The sequence below is a fragment of the Benincasa hispida genome, chromosome 1, assembly GCF_009727055.1.
Source record: "Benincasa hispida cultivar B227 chromosome 1, ASM972705v1, whole genome shotgun sequence".
In the NCBI taxonomy this organism is placed as follows: Eukaryota; Viridiplantae; Streptophyta; class Magnoliopsida; order Cucurbitales; family Cucurbitaceae; genus Benincasa; species Benincasa hispida.
The window spans coordinates 8871788-8894535 of NC_052349.1; the positions used below are offsets into that span (position 1 = coordinate 8871788).

Here is a 22748-nt window from a genome sequence, read left to right on the forward strand (position 1 = left end):
ATTTAAATTTAAATTCACAATATGATTAATCCAATTTAAACATGAATCATCAATCAAACTCTAGATTTAAATTCACAAACTTTAAGATAAATGCCTACATAAGCATACAACAATTGTTTCCAATTGAAAACCAAAAAAATCAAACTTAGATTAAACACAATAATTTGAATTACTATATAATGACAGAATTGACATAAAATCCATCCAATTCAAATTAATAATTCAAGACAATTAATCAAATTATTTAAAGATTCAACATCCTGATTTCAATCCAAGAAAAATTATTAACTAATTACCAATTTATCAACCAATTCCTAACTAATTAGGAATCATTGATGGTTGGATTAAATTCTACTAAAAGTTCATATGGAAAATAAATCCTCTACCCCCAAATGAATCCTCCAAAATCGAAAGAAACATTCTCCTTTTGGGTAATTTTTAAATTGGGTCTTTAGAATGTGTTCTACCACAAATTCGTTTTTCCTCATGACGTCGAAGACGTCTCTTTCCCGACGAGACGTACAACCCAAAAACGATGCTTCCACCAATCAACCGTGGGTTATTAATTTTTTTTAATAATTTAACCATCTTTACCGAGGAATTGAGTCTAAGATCAATGGTCGATTAATTTAAACTTGATAATCTAACATGAAAAATATGCTCTTATACCACTTGTTAGCAAAATACTATAAATCTTTATTGAATAGATAAACTCTATATTCATGCCAACTTGTCAAGACATACCGGATTCCATTGAGAAACTAATGGTAGCTTGAAGATGATGCTAGATGATGACTATAGTCTTCCTCAACCAAAACTCCGAATGTCATTAGTGAGTTCTTTATGAGATTCTATTATTTTGGTATGTTAGGGCCATAGCCCTAAGGTTGGGCTTCTACCTATTAACTCCATAAATCTAGGACCTTAATTAATTAAATCGGCTCAATCTAATAAAATAATCCAATGTGATAAATTATTAATCCACATACATAGCCTATATTTTAATTAAACATATTATTATTTAAATATGTCTCACCTTTCTTGCTTCATAGGAAAAAGATAAACTCCAAAGAAAGAAAACCCATAAATTTATCATCAAAGTTTTCCATTTTCCAAGCTTTACCTCACAAGAAAATGGCTTGCCAAGTTGAATCCTTGTACAAGAAAAACTTCTTCGAACTTGCTCCAGCATTGCTTCCACTTTCTCAACCAATTTTTCGATTACTTGGTCGGCTTTTCCCATTTCTTTCTCCTTCTCCCTCTTTCTTTGTATTCTCGATCCCCCTCTTATTTTTCTTCTTTTCCATTTCTTTTTCTTTATTTTTCCCTCTTCCTCTCTAAGAGGGTGTTTGATGGTGAGCCCACCCAATGTTTGATGGTGGTAAAATATAAAACCGGTGGGTTTTACCCCTTATTTACTTCCCTCGTTTCACGCCCCATTTTAAAGGTTTATTCTTTAGCCTCCTCTCTCTCTTCAGTCACGCATAATTAATCATCACACACTCTCTCTCCTCTCATTTTCTCCTTTATTCCGTCGTTTGGTTTCTCTTCTTTGTCTGATCTCTTCGTTCTCCATTCGGCTGGAATGGGTTGTATGTCTCTTCATTTCTCCGATTAGAATATGTTGTATTTCTCCTCATCTCTTCGTTCTCTGCGTGTATTTTTTTTTTTTTTTTTCTCTGTACGTCTCTTCGTTTCTTTGATTTTGATTGAGTTTTTGGCTTCTCTATCTCTATTCTCCGATTTCGAACGATTTTGTTGTAGATATAGTGATATTTCGGTTTTTTTTATTTTATGGTAGATCTAGGTTTTTTTGTTCAGATCTACTTTTTTTTCTTTTTTTTTTCTTTTTTTTCTTTTTTTTCTTTTTTTTTTTTTTGGGCAATTACCTTATTCTACGCTGACGATTAGTGTTAAATCTGCCTTGATTTCCTCATACATTTTTTGTATTACTTTTTTATTCCGATTCCTGTTGTCCAAAGGAAAACCTTTATATTTTTTTTATCTATTTATGTGTTATTAGAACCATCTATGTTCTTCCTCATGTATGTTTGATATTCTTCCTTGAAGATCTTTGAAGTCCTTCCTTCGTTGTTTGATTTTCTGGTTTGGGACTATTTAATGTTCTATTTTGCGATTATAATTTCGGACTGTCCAAATCAAACCTTGATGATTTCTATGTTCCTATTATCTACTGTTCTACTTGCTTGAATGAGTTTTTTTTTAATCAATTTATATGTTATTAAATCCGTCTCTGTTCTTCCTCATGCATGTTTGATACTCTTCCTTGAAGATGTTTGATGTTCTTCCTTCGTTATTTAATTTTCTGCTTATGGACTATTGAATGTTCTATTTTGCGATTCCGATTTCAGACTGTCCAAAGCAAACCTTGATGATTTTTATCTTCTTACTGTCTATTGTTCCACTTGCTTGAATGAGTTCCTTTTTTTTATCAATTTATATGTTATTAAATCCGTCTTTGTTCTTCCACATGTTTGATTTTCTTCCTTGCAAACCTCTCTAATTTTTATAATCTTCTTCTTCCTCTTACAACTACTTTCTATTGTTCTGATTTGCTTCCTGACTGTTTTTCATACGCTTTTATCCATGTTTTCTCTTGCCGCTTCAATATTAAATCATGTGTCCTCCCTTGCCATTTTTTCTTTTGCTTTTCTATGTAAATTGGAGGCAAGTTAATTCCTGGTAGGGGATGTAGACTGTGTTATTAGAACTTAGGGGGGTCAATCCACCCAAGAACAAGTCTGCTTTCTTTTCTTTTTTTTTCTGGAGGTCGATGATGATTTCAAACTGTTTTTCCTTATCTTTTGAGTATGATTTATGTTTTAGTTTTATTTCCTTTCAACCTGTTTTCTAAGTGAATGTATTTTTTGCTTCATTCCATTAAATTTTTTTCAATATTCATACGAATTTAATTTTTGTACATTTTAAAATTGACTTCAACTTTGAAATTGTTGAAACTGTTTATTTAATTTGCTTGGAGTTAGATTTGTTCCAATCAAATGGCTTTTTGAAATCCTAAGGCCTTCATATTCACATGATATATTATATTGTATTTATGTCATTTTTTAGTTCAATCACCAAATTAATAGTGACCTGACCATAATTAATTTCTTTATTTTTTCTTGACTATCTTTAATATGGGTTTACTGTTTGAATTTACTGAGTTAGGTGCACTTAAGTTTACCTAACCTTCCTCACCAACTCTGTTTATTGTATGCTATACTTATATCCCAATCTGTGTTCATATTTTTTGAGATTTCTCCACAAACTCTTTTCTAAACTATGTTGGTAAGTCCCTCAACCTTCCTTTTTATTTCAACTTTCTCTTAAATCTATTTTTCATTCTAGTATGTGCTATTTGGCTATTGCAATATACTTTGTTTCCTTCTTCCACCTCTAACCTCAACCTATTCCATCAATATAAGCTATGCTTCCTTCTTTTCTTATAATCGAATTAAGATATGTCGTTAATATTTTCTTGTTTTTGTTACGCCGTCAACCGATTATTCTGCCCCCTAGTTGTGGACTGTTTTCACCATTGCTCAATCGGAACATAAAAAAAGGTATGATCTTCGTTACTGTCTATTCTTTCTTTTTTCTTGAATCGTATTAACATACATTATCACTATGATCTAACTGAACTTCTTTTTCTTCCGTGTAGGGTCCAAACTAATCGAACATATTTTTCGTAACTAGTATGAGGTTCATAAGTTTTAAATTCGGAATAATCTTTGTTACTGTCTATTCTTTCTTTCTTATACTTGTTGAGGACTATTTACTTCAAATTTATCATCATTATGTATTTTGGACTTGTATGTTAGACATTTTCCCATATTTTCTCTCTTGTGAAAATGTATGATTTTTTTCCCTTTGTTTCTTGAACAAGACTATGTCGAACTCAAAGTTATTAGAAAAATATTATATTGTATTGTTAAATTTTGGTTTGTATCAATTTACATCTTCTATCAAATGAATTCATTTCAATCACAAGTTTTATCACAATTTTATTCATTTGCATCTTTCATTGTCAAAAGTATATTAACTTATGAACACGGTATCAAACTTATAATTTTGATAATAAAATCCCAACATTTTCACAATCAAAAGAATTTGATTTAGAACTTTGTTAATTACTTCCATTACAATTTATAACTTTGTTAACTAATTATGATGTTTTCAAATATTTATCCAGCATTAATTCTAATTGTTCACTTTATTAATCTAAACATAATTATATGTTTTGAGTGATTTTTAAAATAAGTCTAAGAAGTATTAAATAATGCACTTATCAGAAGTCTTTTTTTTTTTTTTTACAAGTTTATAAGTTTAATAAGTTCCAAAATAAGTTTCCAAAAAAGTCTAATAAGTTTATAAGTTTCAAACTATATTTTTATAAAAGTTGTATTAATAATGAAGTAAGTTAAAAATGCACAACTGAAATAAGTTTATAAGTTTGAAAATATATTTTTATTTATAGTGCACTAAATGTTTCAATGTACAAATGTAATATTTGTTAATAGTGAAATAACTATACTTTTGTTATTAGTGAAATAGAAGTTTGAAATAAAAGTTTTATTAATAGTGAAGTAACTATACTTTAGAGACATTTTCAAAATAAGTAAAAATGTACAAACTGAAATAAGTTTATAAGTTTGAAAGTATACTTTTATTTATAGTGCAATAAACATTTGAAATAGTGAAATAACTATACTTTTATTTATATTGATTTTTTACTTATATACTTTTTAAGTTAAAAAAATGAAAAACTTCTTACAACGAAATTTGAAAATTAATTAGGCACATGAAAATCCAATTATGTCAAGTACTAAAATACTTAGTCACTATTACGTTAGAGACATTTATAATGTGTCAACTACTATACCTAGTGTGCCCTAGTTGCACACTTTAGTTTTTTATAGGTAGTAGTGGGTTGTATGAGGGGGCCCTTATACCATAACCTCTACATCCTAGCTCCCCAAAAAAGTCATTCACTTCAACGTTGATTACTAGTATTGATTACCCATGTCTTGAAATTATAGATAGATAGGAAAACACAAATTCTATGTCGTTTTCGTTGGTCGTATCCCAGGGATCTATCTATCCTGGCACGAATGTCGTGGACAAGTCAATGGGTACAAGGGGCATTATACAAGTCCTATGAAACATTCAATGCAGTAGAGCACACGTATAGGTCTTACAGTACAACACACATTGGACAAGTTAGTGATCAAGGTGTAGAACAATGTAGTACAATTATTGCAACTATAATAGGCTTCTTTTTGGGATGATCGTAATGTATACTTGACTTGGATAGTTGGATATGAGTGATGTACTATGTTGTCACAACTTGTCGTTTTGTAACTAAACCGAAGTTCATTGATTATAAGCGTAATCGTCTTTTCAGGATCTACATACTTCCCCCATTGCCCTAGTAAGATGGAGATTGTTCAGAAGTTGTTTAAAATTATGACAAGTATTATTGAGTCTCAAAGACAATTATTCTTTATTTTGGCAACGTTGCTTAACAATAATAGAAGGATAAAACAACAACCAGCGAACGTTAGATATTGCATTCGATAATTGACGTTCTTCTTCCTTATTTACGAGAGTGACTTGGCGTGTCATGAGAGTACTCGAATGGATAGAAGGACGTTCATGATTTTATGCAAAATGATTAGAACAACGGGATGTTTGGAGCCAGGTAGATGTGTTGGTATTGAAGAGATGGTGGCAATGTTCCTACATATTCTTGCGCATGATGTGAAGAATAGAGTTGTACAAACATATTTTTCGAGATCTGGCAAGATGGTTTTGAGATATTTCAATGCAGTTCTTAGAGCAGTAATACAGCTACATACAATGTTGTTGAAAACTGTCGAACCAATTACAAGTGCATGTATCGATGGACAATGAAAATGGTAAAAGGTAGAAAAAAGTTCTAGTACTATTCTATAAATGCATCTGAAATAAATTATGCTGACATCTTCTCGAATTTTCATGATTAAACAATTTGAACAGAATTGTTTGGGGGCATTGAACGGCACGTACATGAAAGTGAATGTCAATGTCGTAGATCGACCACAATATAGGACGAGGAAGGGGAAATTGCCACAAACGTTCTTGCGGTGTTTGATCAAAACGGAGAATTCATCTTCGTTATGCTAGGTTGGGAGGGCTCCTCCGCCGACTCTAGGATCCTAAGGGATGCAGTTGCGCGATCGCATGGATTGAAGGTTCCAAAGGGTATAAAAATCACTACATAAGCAACATTCATTTACTTCATTAAATAGACATGTATTACAATCCCAAAATGGTATAGGGTTCTACTATCTGTGCGATGCTGGCTACCCTAATGCTGAAGGATTTTTGGCTCCGTATAGAGGAGAGCACTACCATCTCTCAGACTGGCGTGGAGCGGGCAACGCACCAACAACACCAAAAGAATTTTCAACATGAAGCATTTGTCAACAAAAAATACTATTGAGCGAGCATTCGGACTTCTGAAGGGCCGATGGGCAATTCTTAGGGGCAAATCCTACTACCCGATACAAATCCAATGTCGAACGATAACTACATGTTGCCTGATTCACAACTTAATCACAAGGGAGAAGGGGATTAGTGCTTCACTTGATGATTCATTGTACGAGAATCATGCGTCTACTGTTACGGAGGGAGAGAATATTGAATTTATTGAGACCTCAAACGAATGGACCAAATTTAGAGATGATTTGGCTGCCGAAATATTTTCTCAATGGCAAAGATCGTGATTTTTTTTTTATGAAAGATATATCATCTATATGTTGAACAATATTCCTATGCTTCATTTATTTCATGTACATTTTTAATTCGACTATTTCAATCCATGGTTTTAGTGTTTTATTTTATAACATGTTGCACAAAGCTGTTTAATTTTCAGTAATGTCTTTACGATGTATGCATGGATGAATTAGAATGGCAGGCGATGGAAAACGATCAAAACATATGTGGACAAAAGTCGATGACGCTGGGTTGGTCAATGCCCTAACCTCTTTGGTAGAGTCTGGTTGGAAGTCTAACAATGGAACCTTTCGACCTAGATATCTACAACCTTGGAACGCATAATGGAAGAGAAGTTTCCAGGGTGTGGCCTAAACTAGAACACTATCGAATGTAAGATTAGAAGTCTGAAGAAACAATATTCGGGGTAACAGAGATGTTAAATCAATTAGGGTTCAGATGGAACGAGGAGTTTAAGTCCGTTCAGATGGAGAGGGAGATATTCGACTTCTGGGTTCGAGTAAGTTTTTTAAATTATTAAACAATGTATACTGAATCTGTTTTTGTATAATTTCTAATATCGCTCCCATATACGAATGCAGAGTCATCCTAACGCGAAGGGTTTGTGGAACAAGCCATTCCCCCATTATGATGAATTATCGAGTGTGTGTGGGAAGGATAGGGCAACCGGACACTATGGCGAGCCACCAGTGGTGATGGCATCAAATTTGTTTCGGGAAATGGAGGACGATATTCGGCTAGGGTCACAAGAATACCCTACCCCTGATAATGAACAAACCCAACTGCCTGAGGATGCAATAGAAGAAGACCAAAGAGATATGTCTATGAGGAGAGCAAGTATACCAAATATTTCCACCGACAGTCCGAACATATCAGCGAAGACATCAAGAGGGAGTGAGAGGAAACTACTCACCTTCCAGAATGAAATGATCGAGATCATGCAATCAACCGCTGATATTCAGTCAACGCACATGGGCATACTCGTTGCGTGGCAATCCGAGAAATATATGATGGAATTTGGGTGTCAGAAGGAGGTAGTTCAGGTCATATTTGGTATTGAAGGACCCACTGAGGATGATAGATGTGACCTAATTGATATCATTTGCACGGATATACAAAAACAGACCTCTTTTTAATTGTACCAGAAGACAAACGACTACAGTATTGTACATGCCTACTTGCTTAGAACCACTAGACTGACCACCTTTCAACCCCCCAAAAAAACATATCTTTTGTGAAATTTTTGTGATTTTTTTTTAAACGGCCACATGTTCGATCGGTTCATATTATTTTGTGATCTTCTGAAAAATGTTATTGTACTACATCACATTCTCACCATCATAATCAAATGAAAGGTAATTATCCTATGTAAAACTTCAATTCCAGATACACTATCCATATTATATAAAAATAAACTGTATGATGTGTGAAATAATAATGTTAAGTTAGCAAGATTCAATATATACACATATCATATATCAATTCATTAGTAATTGGGATAATTACCTTCAATATATATACATACATTCAATATACATGCATACAATATACAATATACCAATTAATTGAGCAACAATATGAAATGTATTTTGTTGGTATGTTTTACAGATTGAAGAGAATTAGAATTATTACAGTTTTTGAAAAGAATATATGGAAATTAATCTATTATGTTCTACAAATTGAGAAAAAATTGAAATTGTTCAGTTTATTTCATAAATGATTTGAGAAGATGCATGTATATTTGAAATCAATCAACAACAGCTAAGCATAAAACTAAAAAATAAAAAATGAAATAAAAAACAAACAGAACAAAAAATAGAACTAATCTCATTCACAAAAAACTGCATCAGATCCCCCAGCTCAATTCAACTCAACTCTACACTCAAACACAAACTTCCAAACTCAACTCAACTTAACTCAACTCTGCACTCAAACACAGACTTCCAAACTCAACTCAACTCAACTCTGCACATCAAACACAGACAATAATTACCAACTCAACTCAACTCTACAAACAATCACAGATAATTTAACTTCCCAGATAATTTAACTCTCTAGATAATAGTTACCAACTCAGCTCAACTCAACTCTCTACTTATCATGCACCAAACACCCCCTCAAATTGATTTCTAGACTTTTCCTTTCTTTTTTTTTATTTTCTTTATTTTGCTCCTTTTTGTGCGGCTTCTTTGAAGCCATACTATTTTTTTTTTTTTTAACCGCTACAAAGTAGGGATGTATATGATTTGGGTTGGGTTAGGTTGGGGGATTTTTTTGAACCAACTTGAGTGACCCAAATCAGGTCTCCAACCTTGCCCACCCAAGCCAACCTTCGGGTTATTTATTCTTTTTCTTTTCTTTTTTATTATATTTTTTATTAAATTAAAATACTTAAATTTGCATACAACACATACTAATAATTAAAATTTCATAAAACTCAAATGTAAAATATCAAAATCCAAGATATCTATTATAAACTTCATACATACATCATGAAAATATATATGAGTTACAATATATATATTTTTAGTACTATTAGAAATTCGGGTTGGGTTGGGTCAACCCAAAATTTTAGAAGTGTAACCCGAAACCAACCCAGCCCGAAAAAAATAAACAAAAAATTAATCTAACCCTGCCCAAAATTAAAAGTAACCAACCCAACTCTTACAATTTGGGTTAGATAGTCTGGGTTGTTTAGGTTGTCGAGTCATTTAAGCACCCCTACTACAAAGCTTATGGAGGATGCTTCTTTTTCTTCCTTTTTTTTCCTTCATGCCCAAACTCCTTTCTTTTTCTTCTCTTAAATTAAAGAATTTTTCTGATATCAACAAAGGTAATTTTATCCACACATATAATTCCAGTGTGTAATTTTTTTTTCTAAATAACCAATAAGGAGGTGTTTGGGGCAAGGACTATTCTAAGACTATAACAACCATCTTTTGCTATAGTAAACACTATTTCAAAACTCCAAATTAGTTACAATAATACTATTTTAAAACTCCTATTTGCTAAAGTATTTACTATTTTCTACAGTTTTTAGTATTTTACATTCATCATTTTTTTTATTCATTGCTACAATGTTTATTATTTCCTTCACAAACTAAAATAATTTACACCTCAAACACATACTACTATAACTCAAACTAAAATAACTTATACCCTAAACACAAACTATTATAACCCAACTATAGTAACTTGAGACTATAATAACCAACTCCTTGCCCCAAATGCCCCTTAAGTTTTTTTTTTTTTAAATGACACATTGCTTGAACCTTTAAAAGTGGGTCTCATATCTAGGCTTCAATTTTCCTTGATTTATATGCACATAAGCTGTGCAACCAAAAGTCTTTATGTGTGACAAGTCTGATTTATTACCTGTTCATAATTCTGTTTTGAAGTTAATCGAAGTGCACGGACTTCCATTTATAGTGTAAAAGGCTGCTACAACTGCTTCTGCCTAAAAGTTTTCTGAGATTCGTGCTTCAGAAATCATACAATGAACTTTCTCCATTAATGTTCGATTCATCCTTTCAGCTACTCATTCTGTTGAAGTGTATAAGATACAGATTTATGCCTTGTAATGCCATGATCAGAACAGAATTAAACAAATTTCCCAGAAATTCCAAACCATTATATGTTCTAAGTGTTTAACTCTATTTCTAGTTTGAACTTCTACTTTAGATTTCCATTCTTTAAACCTATCAAAAGTTTGGTCTTTAGATTTAAGCATAAAACCCATACTTTTTTAGAGTAATCATCAATTAAAGACAAGAAGTACCTGAATCCTCTCCAATAAGGTGTGCTGGTTGGTCCCCACAAGTCTGCATGTATGTATTTTAGAATGGTTGAAGTATTGTGTTTGTTGGGTTTTATGTCTTACAACTCGTGGCTTGTAAATGATGGAACGTATTCTGAAAATTCAATAAGGTGTTATTGAATAGATGTATTACTTCATAGAAATCCAATAAACTTGAAAGTCCCTTGACTACGTAGTTGTTACAAAGAGTTGTAAAGTGCTACAAATGAAGTGATCCTATTTCGTTCATGTTGGGACATGAGAAGTGGGGGTGTCCTTGTGCAAAAGGGTTTGTACAAGATCGAACCACGAAATTAGTCACTCTTACTTTATAATGCTATTTACCGTTTAAGACTGACTATTTCAAAGCGATGACCTAGGTAACTTGACATTAATCCTGAGCTAACTATGAACTCTTGTTTATTTGGAATTATCCTTAGATTTGCATAGGTGAGGGTTGGCTCAATAGCACCAGCTCAATAAACCTGCCATTTCAGGAGTAAGATCGGATAGATAGCTGGGAACATAGGGTGCAAGACGGAATTCACTCTTACCCATTTTTAGCGATAGTAGAGCGGTTATTCCCTTAAGTGCTGATTTTAGGTCTTGAACAAGGGGCCCCGCCCTCTCACTGGCCCGAGAGGGACTCGGTTTTGTTGATTGGATCACAAAACAATTGTTCATTAGGGGATCAGTGGGGACTTAAGGAACAAGAGGTAATTTCGGGGGTAAAACAGAGATTCGACCCAGCCGTTATTACGAATAACCTATGAAGAGTTGACTTACTAATCATGATTATATCGAGTGGACATAATATATCTATAGTGAGGGGAGTTCAACTATAGGTTTTAGTGGAGTGACCCATTAGTTAACGAATGGGGGTTAGATCAGTCTAATGAGTTTAGCCGATTAATCTCGGATCATTGGAGCCCATGATCAGTAGGTCCACGAGGTCCTCTACTAGCTTGGAAATTGATTAGCTCTAGATAGTGTGATAAGTTAATTTGAACCGTTCAAATTAGAATCAAACGGAATTGGAGAATATATATTTAAATATGATTTAAATATATGAAGATGAAATTGTGTAAAATTAATTTAATATTGATATTAAATTAATTAGAATTATTGAAATTGTTTAAATAATTATTTGTTAATTTTATTAGAAAATTAATTTATGAAATTAATTTGTAAAATTAATAAATTTTGATTTTAGAAATCAATTATGATTTTAAAATCAATATTAGATTTTGGAAATAGAAAAACACAAAAATGAAAAATTGGATTTTTCAACTTTATCTTCATGTTGCTCACAAAGAACCCATTATCTTCAACCTTCAATTACTCCAAGCATGAGCTGCATCCCATGCAGCTAATCTCTTTGCATGCAGCTAATCTCTTTGCATGATAGTCTACAATATATTGAAGAGATAGGAGTAAAGTTGAAGGGATTGCAACCGAAAGAATTTTTTTGAAAATTTGAGTCGAAGTAGGTGTTTTTCATTTGGGTTGCTGCAGTGAGCATTCTCCAAGTTCCCTTTGATTCCAGCTTATTTTAAGTCCCACAACTAAATCTAGAACACCAAAAGAATAGTAGGGAAGATTTTGTGGTGATCTGCACAAAGATTTGGAGGATTTAGCAGCTGGAAATCAAGATTTCAACTGTTCTTCAAAGATATGTCATGAAACTCATTAAATTCTGTTTGAGCATGTTTTCTTTTCTACCAAAATTAATCAATTAGAGTGCTTATCATCCTTGTCACTTCCGCTGCGTGCTGGTACCTATCCAACAGTGTTCACCTTTTGAGAACTTCAATCTCTTTGCATTCCCAAAAACACAATGCTCATAAAATTTCAATCTTTTTACTCCTTTTGTTTTGATTAAGCCTTGTTTCATGAGCTCAATCAATCCTCTTTAACTAATGTGTGAAAGTCTTTGATGCCAAAGGCCTATATCTTTTGATTTCTGTTTGAGTAAAGAATACATTGGAGGGCAAAGCAACATCTCTCAAAATATACAATCCACTGAGTTTTTTCCCAGTAAAAATAATTTTGTTTCCACGCTTGACTTGTAGGACTCCCTTCATACCATGAAAAGTGTAGCCAAGATCATACAGCATCCCCAAGGAAATTAAGTTTCTACTAAGCTTTGGAACATCTCTCACCTTCTCTATTATTTTTTAATTTCAGCACCACTAAGTCTATTCCGATAATTTCACAACCATGATCGTCACCTATAAACACAAAGCCACCTTCCCAAGCTTTATAGTTAATGAACCATTCCTTGGAAGATGTCATATGATAGGTACATCCTGAGTCAAAGATCCGATCCTTCCTTTCCTCTGTTTTTCGTTTAATGGCTTTATCCTCAGTAGTGACTAAAATTTTAGAGAACTTATGTTTATTCTCTTCAATAGAGGCTTCTCCTTTTCCATGTTCTTTAAGCTTCCTTTAATCTCTTTTCTTTCTCTTTGAGCATTATTGTCTTTCCATGTGGTCTTCTTTATGACCAATGAAACATTTCAGCACTATATTATTTTTCTAGTTTCTGGGGCCTTTTGAAGAATAGTTTTTCTTGAAAGGATATTTTCCTTTCATTAACAAGGATTCAGGATTTCCAACATTCTTAGATTCAGATTTGAGTTCAATTTCCTTGTAAAGCTGAAATGACAGAATCTACAGAAATTGAATCTCTTCCGTATTTAAATGCTGGTTTTACCTCTCAGTAACTCTCTAGCAAGGAGTTTATCAAAATTGTTGCTTCACTTTCCTCTCCTCCTAGCTTTTCTCCACAAAGATTATACTCTAAGGTTAGTTTCTTGAATTCGTCAAGGTTCTCATCAAGATTCTTGGACAAATTCATCTTGAATGTGAATAGCTTTTCTCTTTATCGATCACTTAACGCAACACATTATCAGAAATATTGAGGGTCAATACTCCATATGCTACTTTTTCCATGGTTTGTTTCTCTTTAGATGACAAAGTTGTTTTGGATCTTGAAGAGCGCTTGATTCCTTCTGAGAACCTAACATGGCTTGAATTCTTTTTTACCACAAACCAAAATCACCACTGCCATTCAACTTTTCAACTTCATATTTTACCATTGCCATTGTTTCTTAAACCTGACTTTGATACTAACTTTGTAAATAAACTGAAGTATTTTTGCCCAATGAATGTCAAACAAAAAGAACCTACATGTTGCACTAATATTATTCTCCCCTTCTCTCTTACTTTACCTTTTGCAGAATATTGAAGGTAAAGAAAACAACATACAACTCAGTTCACATCGTATTGAAGAAAGGAAGAAAATGAAGAACAATAAGAGAAAAGGAGAAGAAGAAGAAACAAGATTAAAGTGGTTCAGCAACTTGTGCCTACATCCACTATATAAAAGGTAGCCTCTCAACTTTATTCAATGAATCAAAGCAAATATTTTCAGATTACACATCAAATACAAGGGTTTCTCAAGAGCAAGCTATTTAGACGCCACTCTTTAGATAAGTCATCTAACTGACTCAACCATTTCAAAACTACTAATTTGTTTTGCCCTAAAGCTCATTGTTATATGTTTTTTTTAAATAATGGTTAATCATTTAATATATGCAATAATCCATTGAAGAAATATCCAAGGTTATTTTGTGTAACTTAAATATGTATGTGGTTGACATACAGCTGGATTGTGTTTAAGTAATAACTTAAATGATCTATAGTATATGGATAAGACTAGGTGCTTTATTTTGGTGACACTTCGGATATTACCCACTTTATAATTGTTACATAAGTTGTAAAGTGTTAAAAACGATTAGATCTTAATTGTTCATGTAGAAACATGTGAGTGAAGGTATCCTATACAAAGAGTTTGTATAAGATCAGATTGCAAAGTGATTAATCTCCCGTTATAACACCGTTGATTGAGGAGATTAACATTTCACAGAATGATCATAGGTGACTTGACCTTAATCCTAAGTGAGTTATGAACTCCTGTATATGAAGGCAAACCTTTGATCTGTATGGGTGAGAGCAGTCAAATTTGCCAACTCAATATGCCTATTATTTTAAGATTTGTCCGAGTAGAGAGCTGAGAACATAGCTACACAATATGGAATTCATTCCTTTTCGTCTTTGGGGTAAGTAGATAAACTGCTCTCTCAAGTGAGTAGATAAATTGCTCCCTCAAGTGCTAACTCCGAGTCTTAAACAATAGGGTCTCTCCCTCTCACTAACTCAAGAGGATTTTGTTTATGATAGGATCATAAATAGGTTGTTCGTTAGAGGGTCAGTGGGACTTAAGGAGTTAGATGTAATTACAGTAAGATGGTAATTTGACCCAGCTGTAATTATGAATGATTCGTGAAGGGTCGACTTACTGTTGATTAATTATATCCATGGATATATAAATATATCTACATGCGAAAATGTTAATATTTAATGGAGTAACATGCAAATGTCAAACTTAATTAATTAATCTCAAATCATTGGAGCTTCTGTAGGCCCATAAGTTTTCCTTACTAGCTCGTTGACGGTAAAAATAAGAATCAATTAATTTTAGATAATTTAAATTATTCAAATTAAATAAGGGAATTAATTGTATAAGATGCAATTAATATAAGGTATATAAATACATTATAATATTTTCTCAAAAAAAATATACATTATAATATAGAGTTAATTTTGAATAAGATTCAAAATTATATTTTATTATATGAAAGAGATACATATTTGAATGTGATTCAAATATTATTTATATGAATGAGATTCATATAAAACTATAAGTTAATATTAATATGAATATGATTCATATTAAAACTATAAGTTATATGAGAGAATAAGATATTTGAATAAGATTCAAGTATTAAATAATATGAATGGAATTCATATTATAACTATAGATTAAATTTAATATGAATGAAATTCATATTGAAAGAAACTATAGGTTAAATTTAATGTGAATGAAATTCAAATTAATACTATAATATACTAAAGGAAATACATTTGAATATGATTCAAATGTAACACTAATTAAATATATGATATTTAATTAATTTATATCAATTAATTAGATTTATTAATATTTATTAAATTAATTAAAATTTAATTTAATATTAAATTAAATATAAAAGTTAACTCTCCTGCAATTAGCAAGGGAGTTAACGTAAGATTAATGGGAGTTATATCCCCTCCCCTCTCACCTGTAATTTGTAGAAGGTTTGTTTTGTGAGATTCATGGAAGTAGAGAAAAAGTTTTTATGCAAAAAATGTCTTAAGCAATATCGCGCTCAACTCTTTCCCTTACCAAAATCAAGGAGCCCATACGTCCTTGATTCTTATTCCAGAGAATAGCAAGGTTTCTAAGTGATGGTGTCCTTATTCATAGTTGTTCATGAAATTACGGAGAATATGGTCTTTAAGGAGTTCATGTAGAGGAAAGCGCTAAAAAATGTCTTCAATGGTAAGTTTTCCCTTCTCCTGAAACCCATGCTTATATTAATGTATGTGTATCCTGTTCTGTATGTTTTCTCTATTTATTTTTCACGATTTCCAAAACGAATTTCGAAAGCACATGTGTTCACATGCTTCCGCTGAGGAATTCGATACTTTTAGTATTTTGACCACTCTTACAATTCTCCATCAGATGGGTTTCCTTTATTTGATCCTGGTTTATATCGTACTATTGGTGCAAGCTTGGTTTCTCCACTGTGACTCATCCATATATTATTCATGTTGTTCATGTGGTTAGTCAATTTGTCATTGCTCCTACCACAATTCATTGGACAGTCGTTCTTCCTATTCTCAGGTATGTTCGAGGCACTCAGCTTCAGAGTCTCTTGTTTTCTTCTACATCATCTTTAGAACTGTGTGCTTACTCTAATGTTGATTAGGTTGGTGATCCTACGAATTGCAAGTCAACCACTGGATTCTACATTTTTTTTTTTTTGGCAATTCTCTTATTTCGTGGAGGAGTAAGAAACAAAGTGTAATTTCTCGATCTTTTACAGAAGTCGAGTATCGTGCTATGGCCTTGACTACATATGAAATTGTTTGGCTACGTTCGTTACTAGCAGATATGGGTGTTTATCTCTGCCGTCCTACTTCATTATATTGTGATAGCTAGAGTATCATGCCGATAGCACGTAATTTAGTTTTTCATAAGAGAACCAAATATATTGAGATTGATTGTCATGGCACTCGTCATCATCTTCAACTTGGCATTATTTCATTACCATTTGTTTCCTCCTCTTTACAAATTGATGATATATTTACTAAGACACACTCCACTTTGCACTTCCGTTTTTTTACTGGAAACTCTCAATGCTTATCGTTGTAGCATCGTGAGTTTGCAGGGATGTTAACGTATAGTATTGTTTATTTATTTATTAAGGTGGATTTGTCTTTTACTTATTATTTCTTTTATTTGCCCTACCTATATAAACCTCATTAGTGTGTATGTCTTAGTTAACTTTTGATTAATAAGAAAACTCTATTTCTTCTTCTATTTTCATAGTGAGAAGAACGAGAGCGAGGAAGCCAAACGGTGAAACAATTTTGCTCTTCACCGGCGGTGATGATGCCAATAAAAAAAATAAATAAATAAATAAAAAGATGTAGTACGGTGGAGGTTAAATGAGAGAGTGGAGAAAAGGGAAAGAATAGAGGGATGCCACATCATTCAAAAATAATATTATAATAATTTTTGCTAAATCCGCTAGTTGACTAATCATATTTAACAATCACATCATTTTGCCGCAATCAACTAACAATTCAAAAAACGTCAGGGACCATTTAGAACTATTTCTCAAACCTTAGGGACTAAAGTATTAATTTTGAAACTTTAAAAACCGAATAGACATTAACTTCAAATTTCAGGGATCAAAAGTGCATTTTTACCAAAATAAACATAGTTTGAAGATAATTAACATTTACTCAATTTTTTAACATCAAATGGTCTCCTTTGTTGTACTAGTTGGAACCACATGCTTTGCACGTGTTTTATAAAGTTGAAAATAAAATGTATGTACAATCAAAATAAAAGTACCATATTCGAAAATTATTTATTTTATTTTATTTAAAACATCTTAACCGAAACAAATTTGAATTAATATGTTTTTTTTTTAACTTTTTTTAAGTTTTCAGATTAAATTTTTTATCTCCTTGTTTAAATTTCGATACCAAGAGAAGAACAAACTAAATAATATTTGTTTTTGTAATAATAAAAAAAGTTAATAATTTTTATTAGAAATAAAAACATAGTCTAATATATTTATAACTACTATTTAATCCTTTAAAAAAAACTATTCTTTTATTTTAAAAACCTATTCAATTTAAATCTCAGTCCCATACAAATTTAAGAAAAAAACACAATTCACATATGAAGAGAAAAAAGGAAAAGTTGAATAGGATAACATACCTTAACAAATTTTTTTTTAAAAAAAAAATTGTGATACCTAGCTACTTCTATCCTCAAATCAAAAATAAAAAATAAAAAGATATTAAAAAAAATAAAAAGTAAAGAACGTTGAAAAAGAATACATGAAGTAGAAAAAATTGTAAGTGATACTAGGAGTTGAAAAAAAACTTAGAATGTTAAAGAATAAGGAAAAATACCAAAATGTGGCAATAATGATCGGAGAAATTAAAATTTAAAAAAAAAAAAAAAATTAGAGTTGAAATATTTTTACAAAAATAATTAGGAATAAAATTTGTTTTTTTTTCTTTATGATTCTACAAAGTAGGATAGAATGTGATTTTTAATGTGAATTATATAGATAGAGATTTACTTGAAAAATCAATTTTTTTATTGTGAATTTAGATAGATTTTTATTTTCAACATCTACTCATTTAACATGAACCTTATTCAATTTGTTATTGAGTCTAGTCTAAATCTGAAATCAAAATTCAATGTATACAATTAATCACATTTAATTTCACACTCAAAATGTATTCCTAAAAAGGGGAAAAAGAAGGGTGAGAGGAAGGTAAACATGAGTGGATGATTGAGATTTCTTTTAAATGACCGGACTCGTAAATATTTAATACTCAATTAGTTTTACCATATAAAAAGAAATAGATTACAGAAGGAGAAAAAAAAAAAAAAAAAACTAGGCCAATGGTGGAAATATAGTTGGAGTTAAGACCTCGGCATAATTGTGCAAAAAGAAAATAAAAAGTTATTAACAAAATAGAAAAAGAGGAAAAAAAGAAAATCCATAAAAAAAATTTGGAGGGTAAAGATGGAATCTATAGTAAAAATTTGATTTCATCTTAAAACAATCTTGAAAATAAATCAAAATTGAAAATATTTTCTTTATCATTAAAATATCATCTTAGTTCCTATATTTGATTGTTGTTCCATTTTAGTCACAATATTCCAAACGTTCAATTTTAATCTTTATACTTTTAATAAATCTTAAAAATAATCCTACAATGGAATAAAGATTCACAACTAATAAATATTAAATAAAAAAAAATAGATTGCCAAATAGGATAGAAAATTGCCAAGTCAGCAAATTGGATTAGAAAAAAGTGAATGGGTTTGAATTTATTGTACCATTTAATTTTCTATTAATTTTTTTCAATTTTTTGTTTCTCATCCTGTTTTATCTACCTTCGCATAAAATCTTGAGTGTAGGGTACCGAAGGAAATCAAAGGTAAAGAAGAAGAAAGATTACTCACTGTTCAATGCCACGTAAGTTTCATTGATCAAGATTATAGGGCCAGCAAGGAAGCTCCCCTTCTTACATCGCAATATATATATTATTAAAAGACTGAGTAAATCGGTTACAAAACAAAATTGATTTTAACAACCATACTAATATATGTTTGGAAGTGATAGTTGGAGTAGTGATTTTAAATTTTAGAAAAAGAGACTTATGTACACTTGATTTTGTAAAAGTGGTTTTTTAACAATCAAATTTAAGTATTTATTTTTTTATATATTTAAAATGATTTTGAATTATTATATTTGGTTCCAAAATGATTTTAAAATTACTAAACTATATTTTTATGTTTGGAAATTTATTTAACTAATTAATTATAACAAATATATTTTTATTAATTTTTTTCTTTGTTATAAAATATGTTTTTATATAAAAGTTGGCTGTTGATGGTCATTGGAAAAACACGTCAAAGACGGTGGTCAGAGATGGCCATCGATGGGGGGAAACGGTGGTCGAAGGTTGGCCATTAACAATCATCAAAAAACGGTCACAAAGTCTGCCGACGCGATCACCGAAAAACAGTGGTCGAACATTGGTCGGGGACAGTTGTCGAAAAGCGACCACGGAGGTTGCTTGGCAACAGTTGCTAAGAAAATGGTTGCCAAAAGTTGGTCGTCAGTAGTCGTGGGAAACATTCAACGAAAACGTGGTTGGAAAATGGCTCGTGGCGGTCGTTGGAAAACAGTCGTCGAAGGTTGGCTAGCGACCGTCAATGTAAAATGGTCACCAAAAGTTGGTCGACAGCAGTCACCAAGAAATAGTCATCAGAAGGTGGCCGAGGAAAATTATTGGAAAGCAATCGTCGAAGGTTGATCAGCAATGGTTGCTAGAAAAGCGATAGTCGAAAGTTGGTTGGTGGCTGTCTATCTACTTTCATTAGTTTATTTTTAAAAACTTTTAATAATTGAAGAGCGAATGAATTGGAGGTAGATTCTGCAAAAATCGAGCCCAAATTGATATCACCCTCTAACATTGCCCTACTCATTTACTACGCTCGTTCGTCCAAATGAAGAAGGAGGTTTCGACCAGTAACCTCATCCCAATTTAAAGTGATTTTTTATTTTTCAAAAGTCAATTTCATTTTCAAAGTGATTTTGACCATGACAAAAGTATTTTTAGTAACATTAAAGTCACTCCAAATATACCCTAAGTAAACTAAACTACTCGTGTCTTAACAGCTTCGATCAGAGGAATTTGGTTGATGCTTTGAACAAAAAATTGACAATTTCTATCGAAGAGCGAATGAATTGGAGGTAGATTCTGCAAAAACCGCGCTCAAATCGATATCACCCTCTAAAGTTTCCCTACTCATTTACTACGCTCATTCGTCCAAATGACCAATAACCTCATCCCAGTTTTTTAGCCTTTAACAGACCCATAAAAATAACCCAATCCAAATTTGTTTGACTATTCAATTTTCTATCCTATTTGGCACACATTTACCATTTTTCTATGCCAACTCAGCTTCTTGGAAATCTTAATTTAATTTTAGATGACCATTTTTAAGCTTTATTGAAAATATTGGGGCTAAAATTGTATATTTGAAAATATGGGAACCCAAATAGAACAACAATCAGAGTTAATAAATAGACACTTTAACAACAATCAGAAAATATGGGAACCCAAATAGAACAACAATCAACACTTTATTTGAAAATATGGGCACATGATGAAATTTTGGGTTAAATTAAAGACGGTGCTCAAGCCCAATATTTAGGTCTAAGCCTATACAAGGCCCATGAGAAACCTTAATAAATAGAGGCCCCACTTCTTCATTTGGGGAGGGGAGAAGAATTGGCAATAAAGTGTTGGAGCTCTAAAGCTCTCGAGACTTTTTGAAGTTATAATCAAAGCTCTCAAGATCTGATGACTAAAGCTCTAAAGATTTAAAGACTAAAGCTCCTAATTCATCAAGCTCCAAAGACCGAAGTCATCAGTGTCTGAAGAATTGAAAACCGAAGCCTTTAAAGCTCTCAAGCTCTAAAGATTGAAGCTTCTAAGTTCTTAAACTCTAAAGACCTTAAGATTGAGGCTCTCAAGTCCTAAAGAACTCAACACTGAAGTTCTCAAGATCTGAAGACCAAAGCTATGAAGATTTCAAGACTCTGAAGCTCTGATCGACTTCAATGTTACAACCTTTTGAAAATTGAAGACTTGGAAGAATAAAACTTCCTTGAATTCCATAAGAAGCTCTAATCAATCTCAAGTTTACATCTTTCTGCAGATTGGAAGAACCAGAGGCCGAAGCTCTGAAGCTCTGAAGATCTAAAGGTTGAAGCTCTAAAGATCTGAAAAATACAACTTCCTCAAAGTTTTGAAGACCATAAGATGAACTAAAGCTTTGAAGATTGAAACTCCAAATATTAACTTTTGATCTCTTGAAAATCTAAAGACTAAAGTTCAGAAGACTTCCACAAGATCAGAAAAAAGCTCTTAAATTCAGAAACAAGCCCAAATGTCGATCATCCTACAAGATCAACAAGTCCGAAAGCCGATCATCCCTTAAGATCATCAAGCCCGAAAGGTCGATCATCCTAGAAGATCATCAAGCCCGAAAGGTCGATCATCCTAGAAGATCACCAAGCCCATCCAAGAAGATCACCAAGCTCAAAGGCCGATCATCCAAGAACATCACTAAGCCAAAGGCGAATCATCACCAAGCCCAAAGGTCGATCATCCAACAACATCATCAAGGCCAAAGGTCGAAGATCACCAAACCTAAAGATCAACAAGTCATTCAAGAAATCAAAGCCTAAAGATCAACAAGTCCTTCCTTATTTAAAGGGAAAAAAAATCATTGCATGTTTTGATTACACCTTAATTTTAAACTTCAAATTAAACCATAGTATTTTTCTATATTTTATTTATTTTGAATTAAATGATTTGATTATTTTTTGATTTTAAACTTTAATTTAAACAAAAATATTATACTTTTTATTTTTGTATAAAAAATCGTCCAAAAAAGATGATTTAATGGTGCTTCTAATTTTCAATTTTTAATTAAATAAAAATATTATTATTATTATTTTATGTTTTATTTTATTTTATTGTAGATCTGTAATCATCATATTGATTTTAAAAGTTATTTCAAAAGTATACATAGATAAATTGATGTATATTTACAAAAGATTTGAAAAGAGAAAAAAAATACAAAAGCATGTAAATATAGTAAATTATTGTTCACTCACAATTCTTTGTTATTTGTCCATCTCTAAATTGCTTGGAGTTTTGAAGATTTTCTTGAACCTCAAAAGCAAAGTCTTCTCCACCTCTTTAATATACGAGCATCAATAGGTGAATCCATGTGTATAGAAAGAAAGAAGTAGGACATATGTTAAACCAAAAAGAAAGACAAATGTGACATCTCCTTCTAGACCTAAAAGAGAGGCGTCGGTTGCTCCCCAAGGTTACACAACACCCCTCAGACGTGCACTCATTAAAG

At 31.9% G+C, this 22748-nt stretch overlaps 1 protein-coding gene across 2 annotated transcripts; it reads left to right on the forward strand.

Moving 5' to 3' along the window:
• Positions 1-1112: 1112 nt before the first annotated feature.
• Positions 1113-8004, forward strand: LOC120073288. Of its 2 annotated transcripts, XR_005480722.1 has the most exons (6): positions 1113-3584; positions 3683-3723; positions 5426-5946; positions 6040-6264; positions 6341-7297; positions 7380-8004. XR_005480722.1 is itself a non-coding variant. In XM_039026039.1 (4 exons), the coding sequence occupies exons 3-4, from the start codon at positions 7214-7216 to the stop codon at positions 7932-7934; spliced, it is 639 nt and encodes a 212-aa protein (XP_038881967.1). In that variant the 5' UTR covers positions 4636-5946; positions 6040-6264; positions 6341-7213; the 3' UTR covers positions 7935-8004. The 2 variants fall into 2 exon arrangements, 1 of the variants encoding a protein (XP_038881967.1); XM_039026039.1 differs by lacking the exons at positions 1113-3584; positions 3683-3723 and having other exon boundaries at positions 4636-5946.
• The last annotated feature ends 14744 nt before the right edge of the window (positions 8005-22748 follow it).